Here is a 21762-nt window from a genome sequence, read left to right on the forward strand (position 1 = left end):
CCTTGGTTAACTAATTAGAAGTTACACAGGGTAGGAGAGGTGAGTCCTTGAGACAAACTCAGATATTATTTGTTCAGAATAAGGCAACAGGGTCAGAAGGGATACTCTTATCAGCCATCAAACTTCTCCCAACCTTCTTTGTCCTTTCAGCTATACAGAATCCTAAAGAGTGAGGAAGTAGATTGCTTTTGGGTTGTAATTTGAATAGTGAGTTCTGGCCCAGTCAATATGGCTCAGTGGTTGAGTGTCTACCTATACCCAGAATGCAGGCTCAATCCCCAGTAGGGGATGTGCAGGAGGCAGCCAATCAGTGATTCTCTCTCATCACTGATATTTCTCTCTCTCTCCCTCTCCCTTCCTCTCTGAAATCAATAAATAATTTACTTTTCAGATTATATATATATATATATATATATATATATTTATATATATAGAAAATGTTCTGAAAAGTAAATTATTTATACATGGAGTCTTTTTATATATATATATTTTTATTGATTTTTTACAAAGAGGAAGGGAGAGGGATAGAGAGCTAGAAACATCGATGAGAGAGAAACATCAACCAGCTGCCTCCTGCACACCCCCTACCAGGGACGTGCCCGCACCAATGTACATGCCCTTGACCGGAATCGAACCTGGGACCTTTCAGTCCGCAGGCCGACGCTCTATCCACTGAGCCAAACCGGTTTCGGCTATACATGGAGTCTTGATATGTGGTTGGGGCAGATTCATTCAGTCAGCTTGGTAGTTCTCCAGAGGCCAGGCGGTACTCTAGCAATTGGCTGAGCTGTCAGGATTGCTATCATGAGCCAGAGATAAACTTATATCACTTTCAGAGACTTGAAATGTGAGGAGGAATATAAGGATGGCTCTGCAATGCACCAAATCTTTCTAAATTTATGTGAAGACCTGGTAGTCTTTTTATCCCCAAGGAAAAAGAGACTGGAACTGGCTGAGTTAGAGGAGTAAAAATATACCTATGGGTCCTCCTGGGAAAAGAGCCCATTTTCTTTCTCAATGATCATGCTGGAATAGCCTCAATTGAGAGTATAATGTTTTGGAACACAACATCAGGAAATCAGGGGCTTGTGCTTAGAATTATAAAAATAAATTCATCCCTAATATCTACTTGCCAATTCAAACATTCAAATGCAAATACCTAGAACATATAGAAAACAAAACATGAACCTGGGTGAGGAAGGAATTTTGGTGGTTGGTAGCCAAAGGTAACACACTGGAAGGAGGAAGCTGACGTTAACCGACATTCGTGCAAGTGCCACACATGCTAAACACACAGGAGGTTTTCCATCAACTTACCTACGGGCAGGAACAAAAGAAAAGTGAGCAGGTGCATTTGGAGAGAAATTCCTGGGACTGTCCAAAGGACTGTTACCTGCAGATGGGGGAAGGAAAAGAAACAATTTGTGACGTTTACTTCTGAGGAGGGCTGAGAAAACCTTTAAGGAAGGTATCTTCTCCTCACATTGGCAATTAGCACATATGGTTATTTTTTCAGGCCCACCATCAGTTTAATGATTCTCTCTTTGTAAAAGTGTGGCAGCCTAGAGGTTTCTCTCTTGTTCCCAAGTTGCCTTTAAACATCTGTCTCCCAGACATTCATTCAAGATCCAGCAGCAACTTGTCTATTTCCTGCCCTCCTAGGTTCCAATATGCTTAATTGAATTAACTCAACTTTCCAAATGCTTGAAGAATTCATTCAATGCAGATGGGATGGCCAAATGCTCAAACATTTCTCAAAGGGCAACAGACTCTTGGTCCCAAAGTCTCTTGCACTTATATCTCTGCATACTGCATCCAAGGGGCTAACCCAGAAATATGTGTGCTTAAGAGATGTATGTGCTTAAGAACAGAAGTTCTCAGGTGGGAACTTAGGATAGCAGTGTTCTTTAAAATAGTCCATACACAAGACCCTCAAGTCTACAAAACATGTCCAACCTTCTCATGGTATAGGAATTAGCCCCATCTCGTTATTAGTTTTCACATGTCCCCTGTCATTCGCTAACTTACAGCTCAGAAGCTTTGAACAAAACTGTGTGCTTATCTTTGCCTTAGTGACAACAGTTCTCAAACTTAAGCCTGCCATACTTCTCAGGTCTAACTTCCAGCTGGGGCTGGTTATTAGGAGTCCCTAGCTGGTAGAAGCTATCAATGTGTTTCTATCCAAAAGGCGATGTCAAAGTAAGCACCATACTCCATGATGTGCTGGCCACTCAGCCAATCCCTGTCGACCTCCTCACTTCTATGCTCACCTCTGTGAACCAACATTGGCTATGAGACACTGCAGCTACCCACGGGCCTGGTAGTCCAGCATGCCTTGGCTTTTTCTTCAACAGTTTGTTTCCTGCATAGAGTATGGATGTTCCAAGGTGCCACAAAGCTGCCCAATTGTTTCCCATTATCTCCATCCAACAGGGTCTGGTAGCACTTAATGTTTTTCTGTACTGATCCAGGAAAAACCAGCCTCTCAAACAATGCCCAACAACCCTATGCAGCAACTCTGTATCAATTATATACAGGTGCTCTTTTTGGGAGAAGTAATTTGGAAGAGGCATTTTCTGCTTTCACACAACCCCTTTACTGGGATCCTCAGAGCACAACCTTTGAAGCAGATCTGCTCGCAACCTTGTGCCAACTCTGGTTTTCCATGCTATGAATCTAGGCCTTTTTCCTACGATCTAGTCCCATGTCCTGGCCACCATGGTGCAAGAGAAGTGATTTAGAATAGTTGTTTTGTTAGCCAAGACTTAATAAGGATAAGGCCTCCTCAGAATTATCGAGGCCTTTAAAAAAATCTCTATTCTTTAAACCCGTGGTTGGCAAACTGCGGCTCGCGAGCCACATGCGGCTCTTTGGCCCCTTGAGTGTGGCTCTTCCACAAAATACCACGGACTGGGCGAGTCTATGTTGAAGAAGTGGCGTTAGAAGAAGTTTAAGTTTAAAAAATTTGGCTCTCAAAAGAAATTTCAATCATTGTACTGTTGATATTTGGCTCTGTTGACTAATGAGTTTGCCAACCACTGCTTTAAACCATTTGTACGCCATAAGCATCCATAGATGCAAGTGGTGGAACTTTTTTATTTAAATTCAAAATATCATGGCAGTTAACTGGTTAAATAGTGTCATCTCAAGGATTAACTCACATGCTCAGTTTGATTTTTTTTTTAAATATATATTTTTAAAATCGATTTTTTACAGAGAGGAAGAGAGAGGGATAGAGAGCTAGAAACATCGATCAGCTGCCTCTTGCACACCCTCTACTGGGGATGTGCCCGCAACCAAGGTACATGCCCTTGACCGGAATCGAACCTGGGACCCTTGAGTCCAAAGGCCGACGCTCTATCCACTGAGCCAAACCGGTTTCGGCTCAGTTTGATTCTTGACATGTAAAGCTAGACGCCCTTTGTTGGTTCCCAAAACTACCCAGCCAATGCCTCCAGGAAATCCTGGACATGACTTTCCTACAATGACTGGCCTTCCAAGGACCAGATGTGGTACTGGTTAGAGGGTAGAATATAAAGAATCTTCCAGGTGCTCAAATAAAGCTGGTATTCATAGAACATACATATGTCACATATAATTAACACTAACAGAAGAATAGCTGCAAGAAATAAAATACACAGAACATCAATAAGCTGTGAGACAACTTCAAGCAGCCTAATAATCCTTAAAAAAGAAGAGAGTGGGAAATACAGAAAACATACTTGAAAAAGTAAGGGCTGACAATTTTCTAAATTTAACAGAAAACCAAACTATAAACCCACATATTCAAATTATCCAAGAATCCTAAGCATTAGAAAGAGGGGGAAAACGATACTGAGGCACATTATATTCACCCGGCTGGTGTGGCTCAGTGGTTAAGTGTCAAACTATGAACCAGGATTTCACGGTTTGATTCCCAGTCAGGGCAATGCCTGGGTTGCAGGCTCTATCCCCAGTCAGGGCATGTGTGGGAGGCAACCAATGTATCTTTCTCACACTGATGTTTCTCTCTAAAAAAAAAAAATCAATTAAAATTTAAGAAAAAAAAGTGGCTTCAATGCTCCAAAGAACCATATATATATATATATATATGCTGTGTACAAGAGATCCACCTCTGAAGGAAAGATACACACAGACCGAAAATTAAGGGATGGAAAAAGATATTTCAGGCAAATAGAAATTTAAAAAAAGCTGAGGTAGCAATACTTATATCTAACTAAATATTATTTAAAACAAAGGCTATAGTAAGAGGCAAAGAAGAACACTGCACAATGATAAAGGAAGAAATCCAAGAGGATAGAACTTTTGTAAACATTTATGCACCCAACATAGGAACATCTTGATATATAAAGCAAATCTTGATGGACATAAAGGGAGAGATCAACAGTAAAATAGTCATAGTGGGGGATTTTAACACCCCATTGGCATCAATGGATAGATCTAGACAGAAAATCAACAAGAAAACAACCACCTTAAATGACATACTAGATCAGATGGATTTAATTGATATTTTCAGAGCATTTCACACCAAAGCAGCAGAATATATATTCATTTCAAGTGCACATGGAACATTTTCTAGGGTAAACCACATGTTAAGACACTAAACAAGTATCAATAAATTTAAATTAATGAAATCGTATCAAGCAGCTGAGCAGTTTCTTTCAAAACTAAACATACCCTTAACCATATGATCCAGCAATCAATTCCTTGGTAATTACGCAAGTGTATTGAAAACTTAAGTCCACACAAAAATCTGCACAGATGTTTACATCAGCTTCCTTCATAATTTCCAAAACTTGGAAGTAACCAAGATATTCTTTACTAGGTGAGTGGATAAACTGGTACATCCAGACAACGGAACATTGTTCAGTGCTAAAATAAAAAATGAACTATAAGGCCACGATAAGACATAAAGAAATCTTTTAAAAATATATATATTTTATTGATTTTTAGGAAGAGCAAGGGAGAGGAAATAGAGAGATAGAAACATCTATGAGAGAGATACACCGATTGGCTGCTTCCTGCATTCCCTCCACTGGGGATCAAGCCCGCAACCCGAGCATGTGCCCCGACAAGAATCGAACCATGACTTCCTGGTTCATGGGACGATCGACCACTGAGCCACACCAGCCAGGCGACATAGAGGAATCTCCAAAGCATATAACTAAGTGAAATAAACCAACCTGAACTACTATATGACAGTCTGGAAAAGGCAAAACTACGGAGACAAAGATTAGTGGATGCCAGGGACTGGACAAAAGAGGAACGAACAGGTAGAACACAGAGAATATTGGGGCAGCGAAACTATTTGTATGATAATCAATGGTAGATACATATAATTATATCTACCTGGATTTTCTGCAGTGATTTGAGAAGAGATAATAATAACTAACAGTCATGATGATGATACTGAGCATGTTACCGATATTAACTCAAAGCTAGAGTCTACAGGCTGAAAAGGCCTGATGATGTTCTCAATCAAAGCCACTTGAGTAGGGAAGATTTAGTCCTAAACTCTAACTACCAGGAATCTAAATAGAGAGATAATCACTCAGAGAGGAGCAGCCAATAGTAATTACTGCCCAGTACTCACGTTACAGTTGGAAAACTAGGTTTAGATGTGCTGAATTTATTTATATTTGATGAAAAGGCAAGTCAGAGATATGCTGAGTTTTTACAAAGTTCCAGGGTAGAATGTGCTATCTGAACGAATGTATAACTCAGTCAATTTTGTGGGGAAAGTATGGAAGCACAATGAGACCTTTGCTTTAAAGGCCAAGTATGTCTTCAATTCCTTGGGTCCCATCTCCCCACTCCCATGCTCTTGGTGGTGTCTTCTAATGTAAGAGTTAGTGTTTGAGAGTTTAATTGATTCTTGGAAAAGGGCCATGAGCACACTGAATACCTGGATCTGGGTCCAGTAAAATGAGACCCTTCTATAAAGGACAAAGATCAATTTCAGAATCACTAGGCTCTTAACGTGCTCAAAGAACTACTCCACATGCACTCTCCCTTTCTCCCTCCCAAGACACAGTAAACTGTGAGCAAAGAGACAAACCCAAGTGGAACATACTTATCTTATTGAGCTTCATGCTGACTGTTTCACTACTTTGGTACTCTTTTATTGCCCAAAGACAGATAAGCCCATAGCTTACCAAATCCAGGCAGCAAGTTCTGAATGGCTTTCTGTGGTTTCAAGTCTGCTCCATTTCCATTACCCCTAGGTCTGGAACTTCCACTATAAAGCAGTACCCTTTCAACAAAGCTGAGTTACCTCATCTGGTTCCCCTGGGATATAAGAATACACGTCTAGAGCAAAATACATGGCTAACTCAAATTAGGTCATCTGCCTCATGATTTTTATATATTCCTCAGCCAGAGGCAAGTAAATCAGTCCTTATACTATCTGGAGGAGCCCAAATGAAGCAGAGTCTGAATGCATGAAATCATCTGCTTCAATTCCAATATGTGAAGTCAATGTCAACATGAAACAAATATTTCTCTCACTTTTGTTGACTCCTGCTCTAACAAAGGAACAGTTATCAGAAATCCCATGAGGCAAAAAATCAGCACTGTTGGCTTTAATCCATGGGCATGGTAGGACAAATGTTAATGGAGCCTTTATCACATGGCCCCAGATAACTGGAGCCATAATGCACTCTTAACACAGTAGAACAGAGGCTATGGCCCCAGGATACGTACTGAGCCCCAGATAAATAGGCACAAGACTAAAAGAAATGTGGACAGGTCAAAACTACTAATGGAACACATAGAAAGCATGCTCATGAGCTCTGTATGCTTCAGTCAGCAAAAAATGAGAAGTAGGAAAGAAATTGGGCATCATTCATTTCACCTTTCTTAACCTTCAAGCACTCACCTGTGTGTCCATGGAGTGGTGAATGCGGTCGTGGTAGTGTAGGTGATGTACTAGAGGTCACAATCAAGCTCTTGCGGTTACTTGTCCGACAACTGCAATGAAAACTCAAATGTTAGTTAAAACAGAGCCACATACCATGGGCCCAAAGACCTTAAATGGCTATTGAGGAACAAAAGAATGACACCATTCTGTGGGCTGAGCAGTATATTGTTTTAAACTGGGTTAGCAATTACTGTTTGCACCAGTGAGATTTCATAATTTGCTGGAGACTAATTCCAGCAGGTCATAAATGCAAGAAGTTCACCAAAAGGTTGATGAACCTTGGGGCTTCAGCAGGGCTGAAGACCTATCTACATATTATTGCCTGCTGCCAGATAGCTGAGGGCAGTTCCCCCAATTTGATAATCTTTTACAGTTTACCAAACCTTACCTTTGATATGTATATCTGCTTTGCTTTAGGGCAATATATATATATATATATATATATATATATATATATATATATATATAAAAAGAGCCAGTGTCTGTAACATCCAAAACGACCAAAGGTTAGACCGAAGGCTAGGCTGCACGCACAGCATGCCAAGCGGACTGAAGTGCTGACCTCTCGAGAGAGAGAGAGGTGGGGACTTGAAGCGGGGACTTGCGTGAGGCTGCCTCATGGCACCCCGCATCCCTCCCTGACCGCATCCCTCCCTGACCGACCACTGCAACTCCAAGCCAGTGAGTGCCGCCTCCAGGCCCCAGCCCCACGTCCCTCGCCCCCACCCCAGGTCTGAGAGCGCGGCGCCGGGCAGGGGCGCCCAGGGGTCCAGGAATGCAGTGCAAGGGGCCAGCGCGGTGTAGGGGCGCTGTGTTTACACTGCCAAGTTCCCCGCTTTCGCCCTGGCCTGCACATCCCTCCTCCCTCCCCTCGGTGGCCCAGCTCCTGCCTATATGCTTGCTGGGCAGGCCCAACTGCACCAGGGAGTGAGCCATGGCAATCGGGACAGCTACTTCCTGGGATAGGACGGCAGGGCCGCGGTGATTCACAAGGGCAACGAGGCCCGCGGGCACCAGCCTTGGGCGGCAGGGGCAGGCAGCCAGCCAAGCCGAGTCTGGCTTCAGTGGGGCCAGCGGGAGCCTGAGGCCACCCCAGCCCCCACAGGTCCCTGGCGGGACGGTGGCTCAGTGGCAAGTGGTGTCTCCATGCATGGCGCCCGGGGGCAGCTGTGAGCTGCTGCAACTCCGCCCCGTGCTTCAGGGAGGAGGAGGCTCGCGGCCACCAGCCACCGGTGCCCTAAGCCGCGCCACCTGCGCCACCGCCTGCCAGGCTGGCAGGGTCCAGAGCAGGCAAACTGCTTCCGCCCTCCAGTGGTGGAACAGGGAGGAGGGCGCTGGGTGCAGGGAGGGGACCTCAGCCGGGATCCTTCCAGCACAGGGAAGGGGCCCAGCCTGGGCCCGGTGGGAAGCTTAGGAAGTCTGGCTGAGCAGGCGCTGGTTCATACCAACTCTTACTCAGCCATCTTCCTCCAGCCCTCCAAGCCAGCCCCTCTGCCCCACCTGCCCGGAGGAACGGACTCTGGGCGACCTCCCAGAGCGCAGACTGTGGATCCGGAGACCTCGAGGAAGAGTGCCCAGCGGGGCCTGGGCAAGGCCCAGTGCAGAACGACCAGGGCAGAGCTGCTTTGGTGTCTCGGTGAAGTTTGCAACAGACCCAACGAGGAAACCAACAGGGGAAAGGCCGGGAGGCATGAATTCCCAGCGCTTTACCCACTTGAAAATAGCCCTGCTTGGAATGTGAGGCGGCTGTATGTTCAGCTGAGAAGTGAGGGGGCTGAACCCCACCGTCATTGGGCTCCTGTCAGTCCGAGGCCCGAGCGCGTCCACCACAACAAGGAAAAAACGGAGGGAGGGGCCCGTAGGAAGGGAGGACAATTGAAGGAAACTGTCTAGATTTTCTTCAGTCCTCTCTCTTTCCGCTGCCTACAAAAGCCCCAGGAATGGCCACAGTTCTGTCTCCACCTTTTAGTCCCCTATTCTCCAACCACAGAGGAGGAAATAAGGAAGGAGTCTGTGATGCCTTCAGAAAGTATCTATATACCTGATCGGCTGGTTGCCTCCCGCAGAGGGAGGCCAGACGTGACTTAGGCCTGCTCCCCGTGGGGAGCGGACCAAAGCCGTCAGTAGGACATTCCATGAGGGCTCCTGGACTGTGAGAGGGGGCAGGTTGGGCTGAGGGGACCCCCCACCCCCAGTACACAAATTTTCGTGCACCGGGCCACTAGTGTGTTGTGTGTTAATAAAAACCTAGGGATCCGGACATTCCAGGAGCTTAGTCACTAGAACTAAGTTTCCATCTGGCTTTCCCCCATGTCTTCCAAATTCATATTTCTTCTCTAGTCTCTTTATTTATTTATGCACAGCACCTTTTCCAGATTCCTGAACCCTAGTAAATGCTGAGAAAGATCCTGGCAATAATTCACTATGTTCCACCTTGGAATAACTTTTATCACTGTTTTAACTTTTACTTTGTATTGCCGTTGGCATTTTACCTTTTGCTTCCCAAGAAAACAGAAGGAGCTCCCTAAAGGTAATAATCATTTCTTAAATGGTATCTAATGAAGAATAACCACTGCAAAGGTTATTTAGAAAACAAAAATCACAAGTAATAAATATTCTCATATCTCACAAAAATGAATGTTCTAGTCATAAAAACTAAAATATTAACTTAATCTATGAAATTTCTTCTTTTTAACTGCTTAATCCATTAATTAATATTCTCATCTCACCCTAAGCTTCAAAACAGGCCTGGGTTCCTTCTATAAAGTTGGTTTTCCACTGCATGTTAATGCCTGAGGCTTTTCTTGTGGTTGGAGAAAACCAAATCATGATGGAAAGCCATTTCATGATGCACCTGCCACTGAAATACATTTATTTGAAAGTTAGCCCATCTTTTTTGTTGTGTTAATCCTCACCCAAGGATATTTTCCCACTGATTTTAGAAAGTGGAAGGGAGACAGACAGAGAGAAACATTGATGTGAGAGAGACACATGGATTGGTTGCCTCCCAGGGCCAGGGATCAAGCTGCAACTGAGGTACATGCCCTTGACCAGAATCGAACACGGGTTGGAAAGTCAGCCCATCTTTAAAAGGCATTAGGGAAGCTTGCCATTTATATTCATCCAAACCAATATTTACTGAACATCTACTATGCACCAGGCACTGTTCTAGGTGCAGGAGGTAAAAAGTAAGGAAGAACAGAAAGTCTCTATCCTCAAACTGGAGTGAATAGTACTGACAAACATAAAGAGAGAGAGAAAGCCCTAACCGGTTTGGCTCAGTGGATAGAGCGTCGGCCTGCGGACTGAAGGGTCCCGGGTTCGATTCCGGTCAAGGGCATGTACCTTGGTTGCGGGCACATCCCCAGTAGGAGGTGTGCAGGAGGCAGCTGATAGATGTTTCTCTCTCATCGATGTTTCTAACTCTCTATCCCTCTTCCTTCCCCTCTGTAAAAAATCAATAAAATATATTAAAAGAGAGAGAGAGAGAGAGAGAGAGAGAGAGAGAGAGAGAGAGAGAGAGAAAGAATATTCAAGAAATGGCAAAAAAGTCAAGTGGGTGACAGGAGAGGAGAATGATTGAAAAAGAAGTAGGTTATAGAAGCTATGAGGGTAGGCCACAGCCAGACTCTGTAGGACTGGTAGACTGTCATAAAGAGCTATTGGAAATGTGATGAGAAACCACTAGAAGGACTGAGATCAATCTCAAGAACAAGATTATGATGAGAAATGATAAGTACCTTTCCCCAAGAAATCATCATACTTCCTCTAATCATGAGCATCCCTCATTACTTCAGTAGCCATTAAATGTCCAAGACTTCTATTTTCTAATTCAACAGTCTCCCTCTATTCCTTGATCTTAAAAAAAAGTTTATACCATTTTCAAGGTCATATTGACAACAGTTAATTCTCAATCATTGTATATAATCTCTCAATATCATTTGACAGTTTTAACTCTCTTTCAAAAAAATCGGGATATAATTTACACTCAATAAGATCTACAGATCTTAAGTGTTCTGTTCAATGAGCCTTAACAATTATATACATCCACATAACATACCAAACGAAAGACAGAATAATTACACTACCCCAGAAAGTTCCCATGGGCCCCTTTCCTGTCAACTCCCTGTCCCCCAACCACTTTCTTCTATCACCATATCTTAATTTTGTATTACTGAACTTCCTATAAGTAGAGTTATAAGTTATGCATTTTTTGTGTATTTGGCTTCTTTCGTTCAATCTAATATCTGTGTAACGCTTCTTGAGATATTTAATTTCTAGAACATAATACTCCTAACTCACTGGCTGCTCCTTTTTCATTCTCCTTTGCTAGTTCCTTCTCCTCCTAACCTCTAAATCATTTAGTACTCTAAGGCTCTGATCTGAAATCTCTTTTCTTCTCTCCCTCTATTCATTCCCTAAATGATTTTTCCAGTTTCATAGCTTTAAATCTATGATTCTGATTGATACCCAGCTTATTATTGCTAATTCTGAGCTCTCTCTAGATTACAATACCCATATATCCAAATGCCTATTGACATCTCCAACTGGATGTCTAAAAGGCATCTCAAACTTAACACTTCCAGAATAGAGCTCTTAATTTCCCTCTAAAACCTGCTACTACTCCCCTAAGTTGTATTTCTCTTATTACATGGCACCACCCTTCATCCAGAAGCTTGGTAAAAACCTACAAGTCATTGCCGATTCTTCTCTTTTCTTCATACCAACATCCAAAATAACCAGCAAGTTCTGTGGATTTTACCTTTAAAATCTATGCTGTCCTGCTGGTGTTCTCAGTGGTTAGAGCATCAGCCCACACAATGAAGGGTTTGCAGGTTCGATTCCCAGTCAAAGGCACACAACTGTGTTGTAGTTAGCTCCATGCCCCTAGTCAGGGCACATATAGGAGGCAACTGATCCATGTTCCTCTCTCACATACATGTTTCTCTCTCTCTCTTACTCTCAAAAATCAATAAAAAAACATACTTAAAAAATAATAACCATTCCAAAAGAAGGCAGAAAAATAACAAAGAAAGAACAAGTACAATTGGACCAAACAGAAAACAAACAGCAAGATAATAGATTAAAACCCAATTACACAGCCTTGGCTGGGTAGCTCAGCTGGTTAGAGCGTTGTCATGGTCCTGATATACCAAGGTTGCAGGTTCGATCTCCGGTCATGGCAAATTCAAGAAGCAACCAATGAATGCATAAATAAGTGGAACCATAAATCAATGTGTTTGTTTTTTTTCTCTCTCTCAAATTAACAAAAAATTATGCCAATAATCACATAAAATGTAAATGTTCCAAATGAATATTTAATTAAGGCAGAGATTGTAAGATTGGATAAAGTACCATGACACAACAATGTGCTGTTTATTCTTTGTTACAATTAAAAACTAGAAACCACCTCAAATGTTCACTAACAGGTGAATGATAAACAAATCATAATATATCCATACAATGGAATTCTACTCAGCAATAAAAAGGAATAACAATTCATTCACACAATGGATGAATCTCAAAATAATTATGCCAAAAGCAAGAAGCCAGACAAAAGAGCATATTCTGAATAATTCCATTTATATAAAATTCAAGAAAATGCTAACTAATTTATAATGACAGAGAGCAGATTAGTGGTTGCCAGAACAGAGGTAGGGAAGGGATTATAAAGAGTTATGAGAAATCTCTTGGGAGTTACAGATATGTTCATGATCTTGGCTGTGCTAATGTTTTCACAGATGTGTGCCTTTGGCAAACCCCATCAAATTATATGTTTTAAATATGTATATTCTATTAGACATTATACTTCAATCATACCTCAATAAAGATGCAAAATAATTTTTTTATTTATTTCAGAGAGGAAGAGAGGAGAGTTAGGAACATTAATGATGAGAAAGAATCATCTATCGGCTGCCTCCTGCATGCCCACACTGGAGATCGAGCCCACAACCCGGGCATGTGACCAAAAATGGAACCATGAACCTCCTGGTTCATGGGTTTACACTCAACCATTGAGCCACACTGGCTGGGCTACGAAAAAAAAAATTTTTTTTAAAATATATTTTATTGACTTTTTTACAGAGAGGAAGGGAGAGGGAAAGAGAGTTAGAAACATCGATGAAAGAGAAACATCCATCAGCTGCCTCCTGCACACCCCTTACTGGGGATGTGCCTGTAACCAAGGTACATGCCCTTGACCAGAATCAAACCTGGGACCCTTCAGTCCACAGGCCGACGGTCTATCCACTGAGCCAAACTGGTTAGGGCTGCGGAATTTTATTTTTTTAAAAATATATTTTAGCCGAAACCGGTTTGGCTCAGTGGATAGAGCGTCGGCCTGCGGACTGAAAGGTCCCAGGTTCGATTCCGGTCGAGGGCACGTACCTTGGTTGCGGGCACATCCCCAGTAGGGGGTGTGCAGGAGGCAGCTGATCGATGTTTCTCTCTCATCGATGTTTCTAACTCTCTATCCCTCTCCCTTCCTCTCTGTAAAAAATCAATAAAATATATTAAAAAAATATATATATATATTTTATTGATTTTTTTACAGAGAGGAAGGGAGAGGGATAGAGAGTTAGAAACATCGATGAGAGAGAAACATCGACCAGCTGCCTCCTGCACACCCCCTACTGGGGATGTGCCCGCAACCAAGGTACGTGCTCTTGACTGGAATCGAACCTGGGACCTTTCAGTCCGCAGGCCGATGCTCTATCCACTGAGCCAAACCGGTTTTGGCCGGAATTTTTTTTAATGCAAGTAATATCGAAGTCACTCTTCTGCTTAAAATTCTTCCTATCTCACTGAGAGTAAAAGTCAATGTTCTTACAACAGCCTACAAGGCTTTTATATGGTCTGGATTTCTACTCTGTCTTTCTAACCAACTCCATTCCAGCCACATGGACCTCTATACTTTTCTTAGAACATGTCAAGCATGCCACTGCCTCAGGGCCTTTACAAATGGTATTTCCTATGCCTATATTTCCCCCAGATAGTCTCATGGCTTGCTCCTTCACCTCCATCAGGTCTTTGCTCAAGTACAATCTTTTCAACAAATTTCCCCCTGATCATTCTATTTAAAATTGTAACCGCCCCTCAAATTCTCTTATCCCCCTTTCCTGTTATATTTTTATCCATAGCACTTACTACTATCTAACAGTATATATTTTGCACAGTCATTTTGTTTGTTGTCTCTCTTCCCATGAGAATCTAAGTTCTGCGAGGTCAGGGGCTGCTCATGCTTTGTTTACTGCTGTATTCCTTGATGCCTAGAACACTGCCTGGCACACAGTAAGCTTCCAATAAATATTCATTAAAAGAATGTATAAATGGATGAGTATAATTTGTTACAGTATTAAAATAAGAGGATACCTGTACACCTGGCCCATGTAAAGCATATCAAACCATTATGACTCAAGTCCTTGTGAACAGAAATAAAGATTTCTTAAAACTGCAGGGACATAGCCCTGGCTGGGTGGCTCAGTTGGTTGGAGTGTTATCCTGTACACCAAAAAAAAACTGTAGGGACAGATAATTGATACTAATTTCATTTGCCATATCTTATTTAAAATAAAATTCAAAACACTGAAGATCATATGTCCAGGCCACATGCCTTTTTATGAAGGTACACATAATCTCACTTGGCAAATCAGCAACAGCTGCCAGGGGAAAAAAGGTCAGGCACCCCCATACAGATGCCATGACTCAGCTGAGATCCAAAACTAGGAAATGGCTAATTTTTCCATTTCAACAGACTCTGGCCATTTCTCCAGGATCCTAGAGGATAAAAAGTCTTAATTCTTTCTTCCCGGTAAGATGATAGTACTGATGTTCACAGAGTCAGGCACACTAACTCTTAGCTGATGGGAGGTAACCTGGAAGCCTCTTAAGTGACCCTCTACTGCCTATGGTTAAACCAGACTGCTGCCCAAGACAGTAGTCTCCCCTCATCTGCCTTCCAGGATCCCCCCAGTGGATGTCTGAAACTGCAAATAGTACCAAACCCTATTTATCCTATACATACAACATGTGGTAAAGTTTAACTCATAAAATAGGCACAGTAAAAGATTGACAATCCTATATAATAAAGAGCTAATATGCTAATTAGACCAAACAGCCAAACAACCTTCCGAACGAAGCCAGGGCTGCGAGGGCCAAGCCCCTTGCACGAATTCCGTGCATCGGGACTCTAGTAACTAATATTAAAATAGAATTATAACAATACTAGAGGCCTGGTGCACGAAATTTGTGCATGGGTAGGGTCCCTAGGCCTGGCTGGTGATCAGGGCCTTCCTTCGTTCCGCACCACCCCCTGGTGGTCAGCGCACATCATAGTAAGCGATCAAACTCCCAGTCTCCCGGTCAAAAACTCACGAGGGGACACTTTGCATATTAGCCTTTTATATATATATATAGATACTGTAATAAAAGGCACTTAATTTAACAATATGCTGTAAAAAAAAGTGTTACTATAATAAGGGTTACCTGAACACAAGCACTGTGATATCATGACAGTCAATCCTAATAACTGCGACGCCTACTAAATGACTAACAGGTGGGTAATGTACACAGTGGGGATATGCTAGACAAAGGGATGATTCATGTCCCAGACAGGACAGAGCCAGAGAGTGGAAGATTTCATCACACTACTCAAAAAGGGGCACAATTTAAAATTTATTGTTTCTCTCTAGAATTTTCCATGTAATGTTTTTAACCCATGGTTGACTGCAAGTAACTGAAACTGCAGAAAGCAAAACTGCAGATAAGGACAGACTACTGTACCACCCCAGTCCCTTGGTCACTCAGAGCAAGTCCTGGCATTTCATCTTCTTACATCTTTACCATGGTCGTCTCAGTGGATAGTGGGAACAAGGACCAAGGCACACTGTGCTATATCTATGATACCACTGAATTGTGGCCATATTTGGAGCGTTCCTAGCCTTCAAAATCCCTCCCTTCAGTAACTAGCAGGTACTCAGAAAATATGAACACCTGAAGGAGCTGCCATAAATTTACCTGAGAAGTCTGCTTCTCAGCCTGAAGCAATGTAGGGTAAGGAGTAGGATGCATGGCTGCAAACCCCTGAAGCCTCTCCAATCTCCCAATTCCAGGAGTCCAGCTGCTTTTAGGAACGTGAGCACTTCACAATTGGCTAGCACTTGGCTACTTCCTTTCAGAATTTAGAATGAACGCCCCCCCCCCCCCACTCCAAACCACATTTCTATTTCATTAAGTATCATCAATGAAATAAGAGAAGAATCTAGGGCCATTTAAGGTAAAGCACTTCCAGATGTTATTTCAGAGTAGCAACCAAGCTGATGATCCAGTAAAGATGGAGAAGCTACAGAGGGAGAAAATACATATTATTTTAGTCAATTAACGGTGCTGTTTGAAGATAATCCATTATTTCTCTCTTGCCTGGATGAATAGCCTCCTAACTAGTCCCTCTAGTTTACTCTTGTCTTCTAGCCCCAGTGTGTTCCCAGAACAAGCAGCAAATGTGATCCTTTCTAAAACATAAATCAGATGATTTCACTTATCTGTCCAAAACCTTCCAAAGGCTGCTAATTTCACACAGACATATCTAGCTCTTAGGACCATACATAAATTGTTTCTCTCTACCTGGAAAGTTCTCTCCCAGCTATGCAATGCAAAAATCTCCATACCTCCTTCAAGATTTTACTTAAATGTCACCTACCAATTTCCTTATACAAACTGCAACCTGCTCTTCCCCAAATGCTTTTACTCTGCCTTTCTTACTTTTTGGATGGCAAGTCTCTTTGGATTGATCAAGTAATTTTTTTTTTTTGAAGTGAACATATCAAGATTTTATTGTCATATAATAAAACAAAATATGAAGCTTCGAACTGGACCACTTGACCCTTTCTCTTCTTATCTCCTCCCAGTTCAAAATGCTTTCATCTCTTAATAACCACCATTCTCTTCGATCTGCGGTTGGGCTCAACACATTCAAGCTGCAGCACAATCTTTGTGTTTTAGCCTTTTTTCTGAAAATCGGCTTAGTCTGCCCACCACAGCCACTCTGCTTTCTGACATAACGCTGCTTTTCCTGCGCATACAGAGAATCCTTGCCCTTCTTGTACTGTGTTACTCTGTGTGGTTGATGCTTGCCACACTTATTACAGAAAGTTCAGCGGGTTTTAGGAACATCCACCATGTTTGCAAGAGTGCTGTCGGCAGGGAAAAGCAATCAAGTAATTCATATAAAATTTGAGAGAGGATATATATAAAAGTAGTTACTATTATTAAAGTTTTAACAGGTACTCTTGTCTTAGATTAACTAGCATCACGACCATCTGAATCAAATTAAAAGATCTTTTTTTCCCTGGTATTTTCTTTTTTTCCATTTCAATAAATCTTTACTGTTCAGATTATTACTTCCTCTTTTTCCCTCCCATAGCTCCCCTCCACTCAGTTCCCACCCAACCCTCTGCCCTTACCACCCCCACACTGTCCTCATCCATAGGTGTACAATTTTTGTCCAGTCTCTTCCCGCACCCCTCATACCCCTTTCCCCCCGAGAATTGTCAGTCCACTCCCTTTCTATGCCCCTGATTCCATTATATTCACCAGTTTATTCTGTTCATCAGATTTTTTTATTCACTTAATTTTTATATTCACTTGTTGATAGATATGTATCTGTTGCTCATAATTTTTATCTTTACCTTTTTCTTCTTCTTCCTCTTCTTAAAGAATACCTTTCAGCATTTCATATAATACTGGTTTGGCGGAGTTCCTTTAGCTTTTTCTTGTCTGTGAAGCTCTTTATCTGACCTTCAATTCTGAATGATAGCTTTGCTGGGTAGAGTAATCTTGGTTGTAGGTTCGTGCTATTCATCACTTTAAATATTTCTTGCCACTCCTGTCTGGCCTGCATTGTTTCTGTCGAGAAATCAGCTGACAATTGTATGAGTGCTCCCTTGTAGGTAACTAACTGCTTTTCTCTCGCTGCTTTTAATATTCTATCTTTGTCTTTTGCTCTTGGCATTTTAATTATGATGTTTCTTGGTGTGGTCCTCTCTGGATTCCTTTTGTTTGGGGTTCTGTGCGCTACCTGGACTTGGAAGTCTATTTCTTTCACCAGGTGGGGTAAGTTTTCTGTCATTACTTCTTCAAATAGGTTTTCAGTATCTTGCTCTCTCTCTTCTTCTAGCACCCCCATAATTCGGATGTTGTTATGCTTGAAGTTGTCTCAGAGGCTCCTTACACCATCTTCATATTTTTGGATTCTTTTTTCTTTATGCTTTTCCAGTTGGGTGTTTTTTGCTTCTTTATATTTCAAATCTTTGACTTGATTCTTGTGATCCTCTAGTCTGCTGTTGGATCTCTGTATATTATTTTTTATTTCAGTCAGTGTATGCTTAATTTCTAGTTGGTCCTTTTTCATATCCTCTAGGGTCTCACTAATTTATCGGCCTTTTCTAGATAATTCTTGAAAAACCTTATAACCGTGGTTTTGAACTCTATATCCAGTAGTTTGCTTTCCTACATTTCTTTCATTTGTGACCTGTTTCTTTGTCTCCACATTTTGGCTACTTCCTTGAGTTGATAGAGTGGCTTTGTGTGCTAGGTGTCCTATAGGGCCCAGTGGCTCAGCCTCCCCAGTTACTTGAGGTGGACACTCTTAGTGCACCCCTTTGTGGGCTGTGTGCACAGTCTTGTTGTAGTTAAGCCTTGATTGTTGTTGGTATCACTAGGAGGAATTGACCTCAAGGCCAATTGGCTGTGAGGATCAGCTGTGTCTACGATGGGAGAACTTCTGTGCTGGAGACACCCTATGAGGCAAGACTTGCTTCGGTGGGGCTTTGGTGCTCACTGAGTCTGCCCCCTGAGTGTCCCTTATGGATCTGAGGAGTTGTAATCTGGATGGTCCTACTCTGATCACTGGGTACACTGGCTCTTGGATCTCCAAGGAGGTGCTAATTTAGCCTCTGCCTGAGGCCACCCAGCAGGAGCTACAGAGAGATCTGCAGATTCCTCTTCTTTGTTTGGGTTTTGGAATTGCCCAGATGAGGCCCAGCTGTGAAGCAATGCAAGCTGCTGCGGGCCTTGGGCCTTCTTTGGGATGTTCTGGGTCTCACTGACTCAGCTGCAGTTTGATAGGTAATTTTAGATTTCTAAGGACCAGGCCATTCATATGCAAAAGCCTCTGCGCACAGCTGGGGTGGGGCAGAGTCTCAGGGCGAAGCAAACAGCAATGGCTTCCCGTCAGCCCTGCCCTAAGAGGCACCCGGGTCTCAGTGTCCCTCAGTAATTGCTTGCAAGCACCTCTGAGAGAAAGCCGCCTTCGAGTTCCGCCCACTGCCAGACAGTCCAGTTTCTCCCTGTATGAGTCTGGGTCCCCAGAGTCTCACCCGGAACTGGAGTTCAGAGCACTCAGGAGCTTTTGTCTCCCTTCCGCTTGAAAAATCCAGCTGCGTACTCAGTTGGCAGCCCTCTCCTCGAGCACGCCTCCGTACCTCTGCCTTTACTTCTGAAGTTCCTCTGAGTCTCAGTGTGCTTTTCTCTTTCCTTCTAGTTGTAGAATTTCCACTCAGCCCGCCTTCCTGTGGTTCTGGATGATGTCCGTTTTGTCTTTTAGTTGTAGTTTTGAAGTTGTGTGTGGCAGCAGTTCAGGTGTTTACCTATGCCGCCATCTTGGTTGCTCCTCCAAATTAAAAGATCTTAACTCCAATTCTTCCCCACCCTCTTCCAAATTTACATTTCATTGTGGTCCAGTATTTCAGGTCTCTCTTGCCTTTATATGGCCAAATTAGTAATTATTATTGGTCTATACAATAATTGCTTGCTTAGATTTACTCATCTATTTTCCAATTTCTTTGCTCAGCATGCCCTCTTGGATCTCATACCTTTCTTCTTTTTTTCCTCAAATATAACCCTTAGCAATTATTTCCATGAGAATCTAATAGTGACAAACCTCCTCAATTTAATATTTTACTGAAAATGTCTTTACTTTGCTCACTGACTTCTAGTGATAATTTAGCAGCTCCTCACAATCTAGAACTGCTGGCTTCCAACTGCTCGCCTGCCTGCCTTCCTGGTGGCCCCTAACCACTTCTGCCTGCCAGCCTGATCACCCCCTAACCACTCCCCTGCCAGCCTGGTAGATGCCTAACTGCTCCCCTGCCAGCCTGTTTGCCCCTAACTGCTCTCCCCTCGAGGCCTGGGTCCCCCCCAACTGCCCTTCCCTTCAGGCCCGGTCGCCCCCAAATTCCCTACTCTGCCGGCCTGGTCATCCCTAACTGCCCTCCCCTGCAGGCTTGATCGCCCCCAACTGCCCTCCCTTGCAGGCCTGGTCCCTCCCAACTGCCCTCCCCTGCTGGCCATCTTGTGGCAGCCATCTTGTGTTGGAGTGATGGTCAATTTGCATATTACTCTTTTATTACATAGGATATTCTATTGTGTAAATATACCACATTTGGTTTATCTAGTTATCGATTGATGGGTATTTGGATGTTTCTGTTTTGGGGATACTATAACTGATGCTGCTATACATATTTGTGCATTTCCATTTTCTTGGGCGAACTCCCTTGTTGAACTCATTTATTAGAACTCTTTCAGCTTTTGTGGATTCTTGAGGGTTCTTTACTTCCTTTTAAAACCTCTGTTTTTATGGTTCTGCAATTTTATTGCAATATATATAGAAGAGGCTTTATTTCTACTGTCATGTTTCATGATATTATTTTGTTTGTTTCTAACCAATTCTGAGAGGTGTTAGTCATTATCTCTATGAATATTGCCTCACCTCCATTACTGTATATTCTATTGGACCATTTTATTGTACCTTTCATTTTTCTTAGCTCGTATTTTACATCTTTCTATTTCTGTGCTGCACTCCAGAAACAATGTTATAAACTTTGTCCACAGTTTTATCTACAATTTAACCTGACTGTTGGGTTTTCAAATTCAATGATGCAATACTACTGAGTCTAATTGGTGTTTTTTTCTAAATATGCCTGGTCTTTTAAAGTTAAATGTCTTTTCTCTCATTTTTGTTTCCTTCTTTTATATTCGAAACTAGAGGCTCAGTGCACAACATTCGTTCATTAGGGTGGGGGCTCCCTCAGCATGGTCTGTGCCCTCTCGCAGTCTGGGACATCGCCGATGGCAGACATCCCCTGAGGGGTCCTTAGCACTGCCGCGGAGGTAGAAGATGCTCCCGCCACCGAAACTGCAGCTCACCAGCCATGAGCCCGCTGGCGAGCCCGGCTTCTGGCTGAGCGGCGCTCCCACTGTGGGAGCGCACTGACCCCCAGGGGGCAGCTCCTGCATTGAGCATCTGCCCCCTGGTGGTCAGTGTGCGTCATAGAGACTGGTCGTTCCGCCATTTGGTCGATTTGCAAATTAGCCTTTTATTATATAGGATCATTTTAAATATAATTATTTTATTGGTTTTTAAAAAAATATATTTTATTGATTTTTTTACAGAGAGGAAGAGAGAGGGATAGAGAGTTAGAAACATCGATGAGAGAGAAACATCGATCAGCTGGGGATGTGCCCGCAAGCAAGGTACATGCCCTTGACCGGAATCGAACCTGGGACCCTTGAGTCCGCAGGCTGACGCTCTATCCACTGAGCCAAACTGGTTTCGGCTATTTCATTGTTTTTACCCATAATATTACTCTCTGAAGTTCTTAAGAGTCTAATCTTATAGTTTCAACTTTCTATTTATTTTCACTTGTGCTGAAGTATTCCTTTCTATGGTCTATAATTTTGTACTGTGAACTGACCTTCAGTCCAGCTTTATTCATGGGAATGTTGTGCTACCTAATTTGACGGTGTGTCATTTAAAATAAATTTTGAATTTGTTTCTGTCAGATGTG

At 42.6% G+C, this 21762-nt stretch overlaps 1 protein-coding gene and 1 pseudogene across 4 annotated transcripts in view; both read right to left on the reverse strand.

Moving 5' to 3' along the window:
• MAST2 (microtubule associated serine/threonine kinase 2) overlaps positions 1-21762 on the reverse strand; it is a 171208-nt gene that overhangs the window by 32124 nt on the left and 117322 nt on the right. For all 4 annotated transcript variants that reach the window (XM_054720570.1, XM_054720569.1, XM_054720568.1 and 1 more), the window contains 2 exons: positions 6878-6969; positions 1318-1393 (listed from right to left, as the gene is read on the reverse strand). In XM_054720570.1, the coding sequence (XP_054576545.1) occupies positions 1318-1393; positions 6878-6969 (168 nt within the window). The remainder of the gene's footprint in view (positions 1-1317; positions 1394-6877; positions 6970-21762) is intronic.
• On the reverse strand, positions 15400-17096 carry LOC114235019 (60S ribosomal protein L36a-like; annotated as a pseudogene).

Source organism: Eptesicus fuscus, chromosome 9, assembly GCF_027574615.1.
Source record: "Eptesicus fuscus isolate TK198812 chromosome 9, DD_ASM_mEF_20220401, whole genome shotgun sequence".
NCBI lineage: Eukaryota > Metazoa > Chordata > Mammalia > Chiroptera > Vespertilionidae > Eptesicus > Eptesicus fuscus.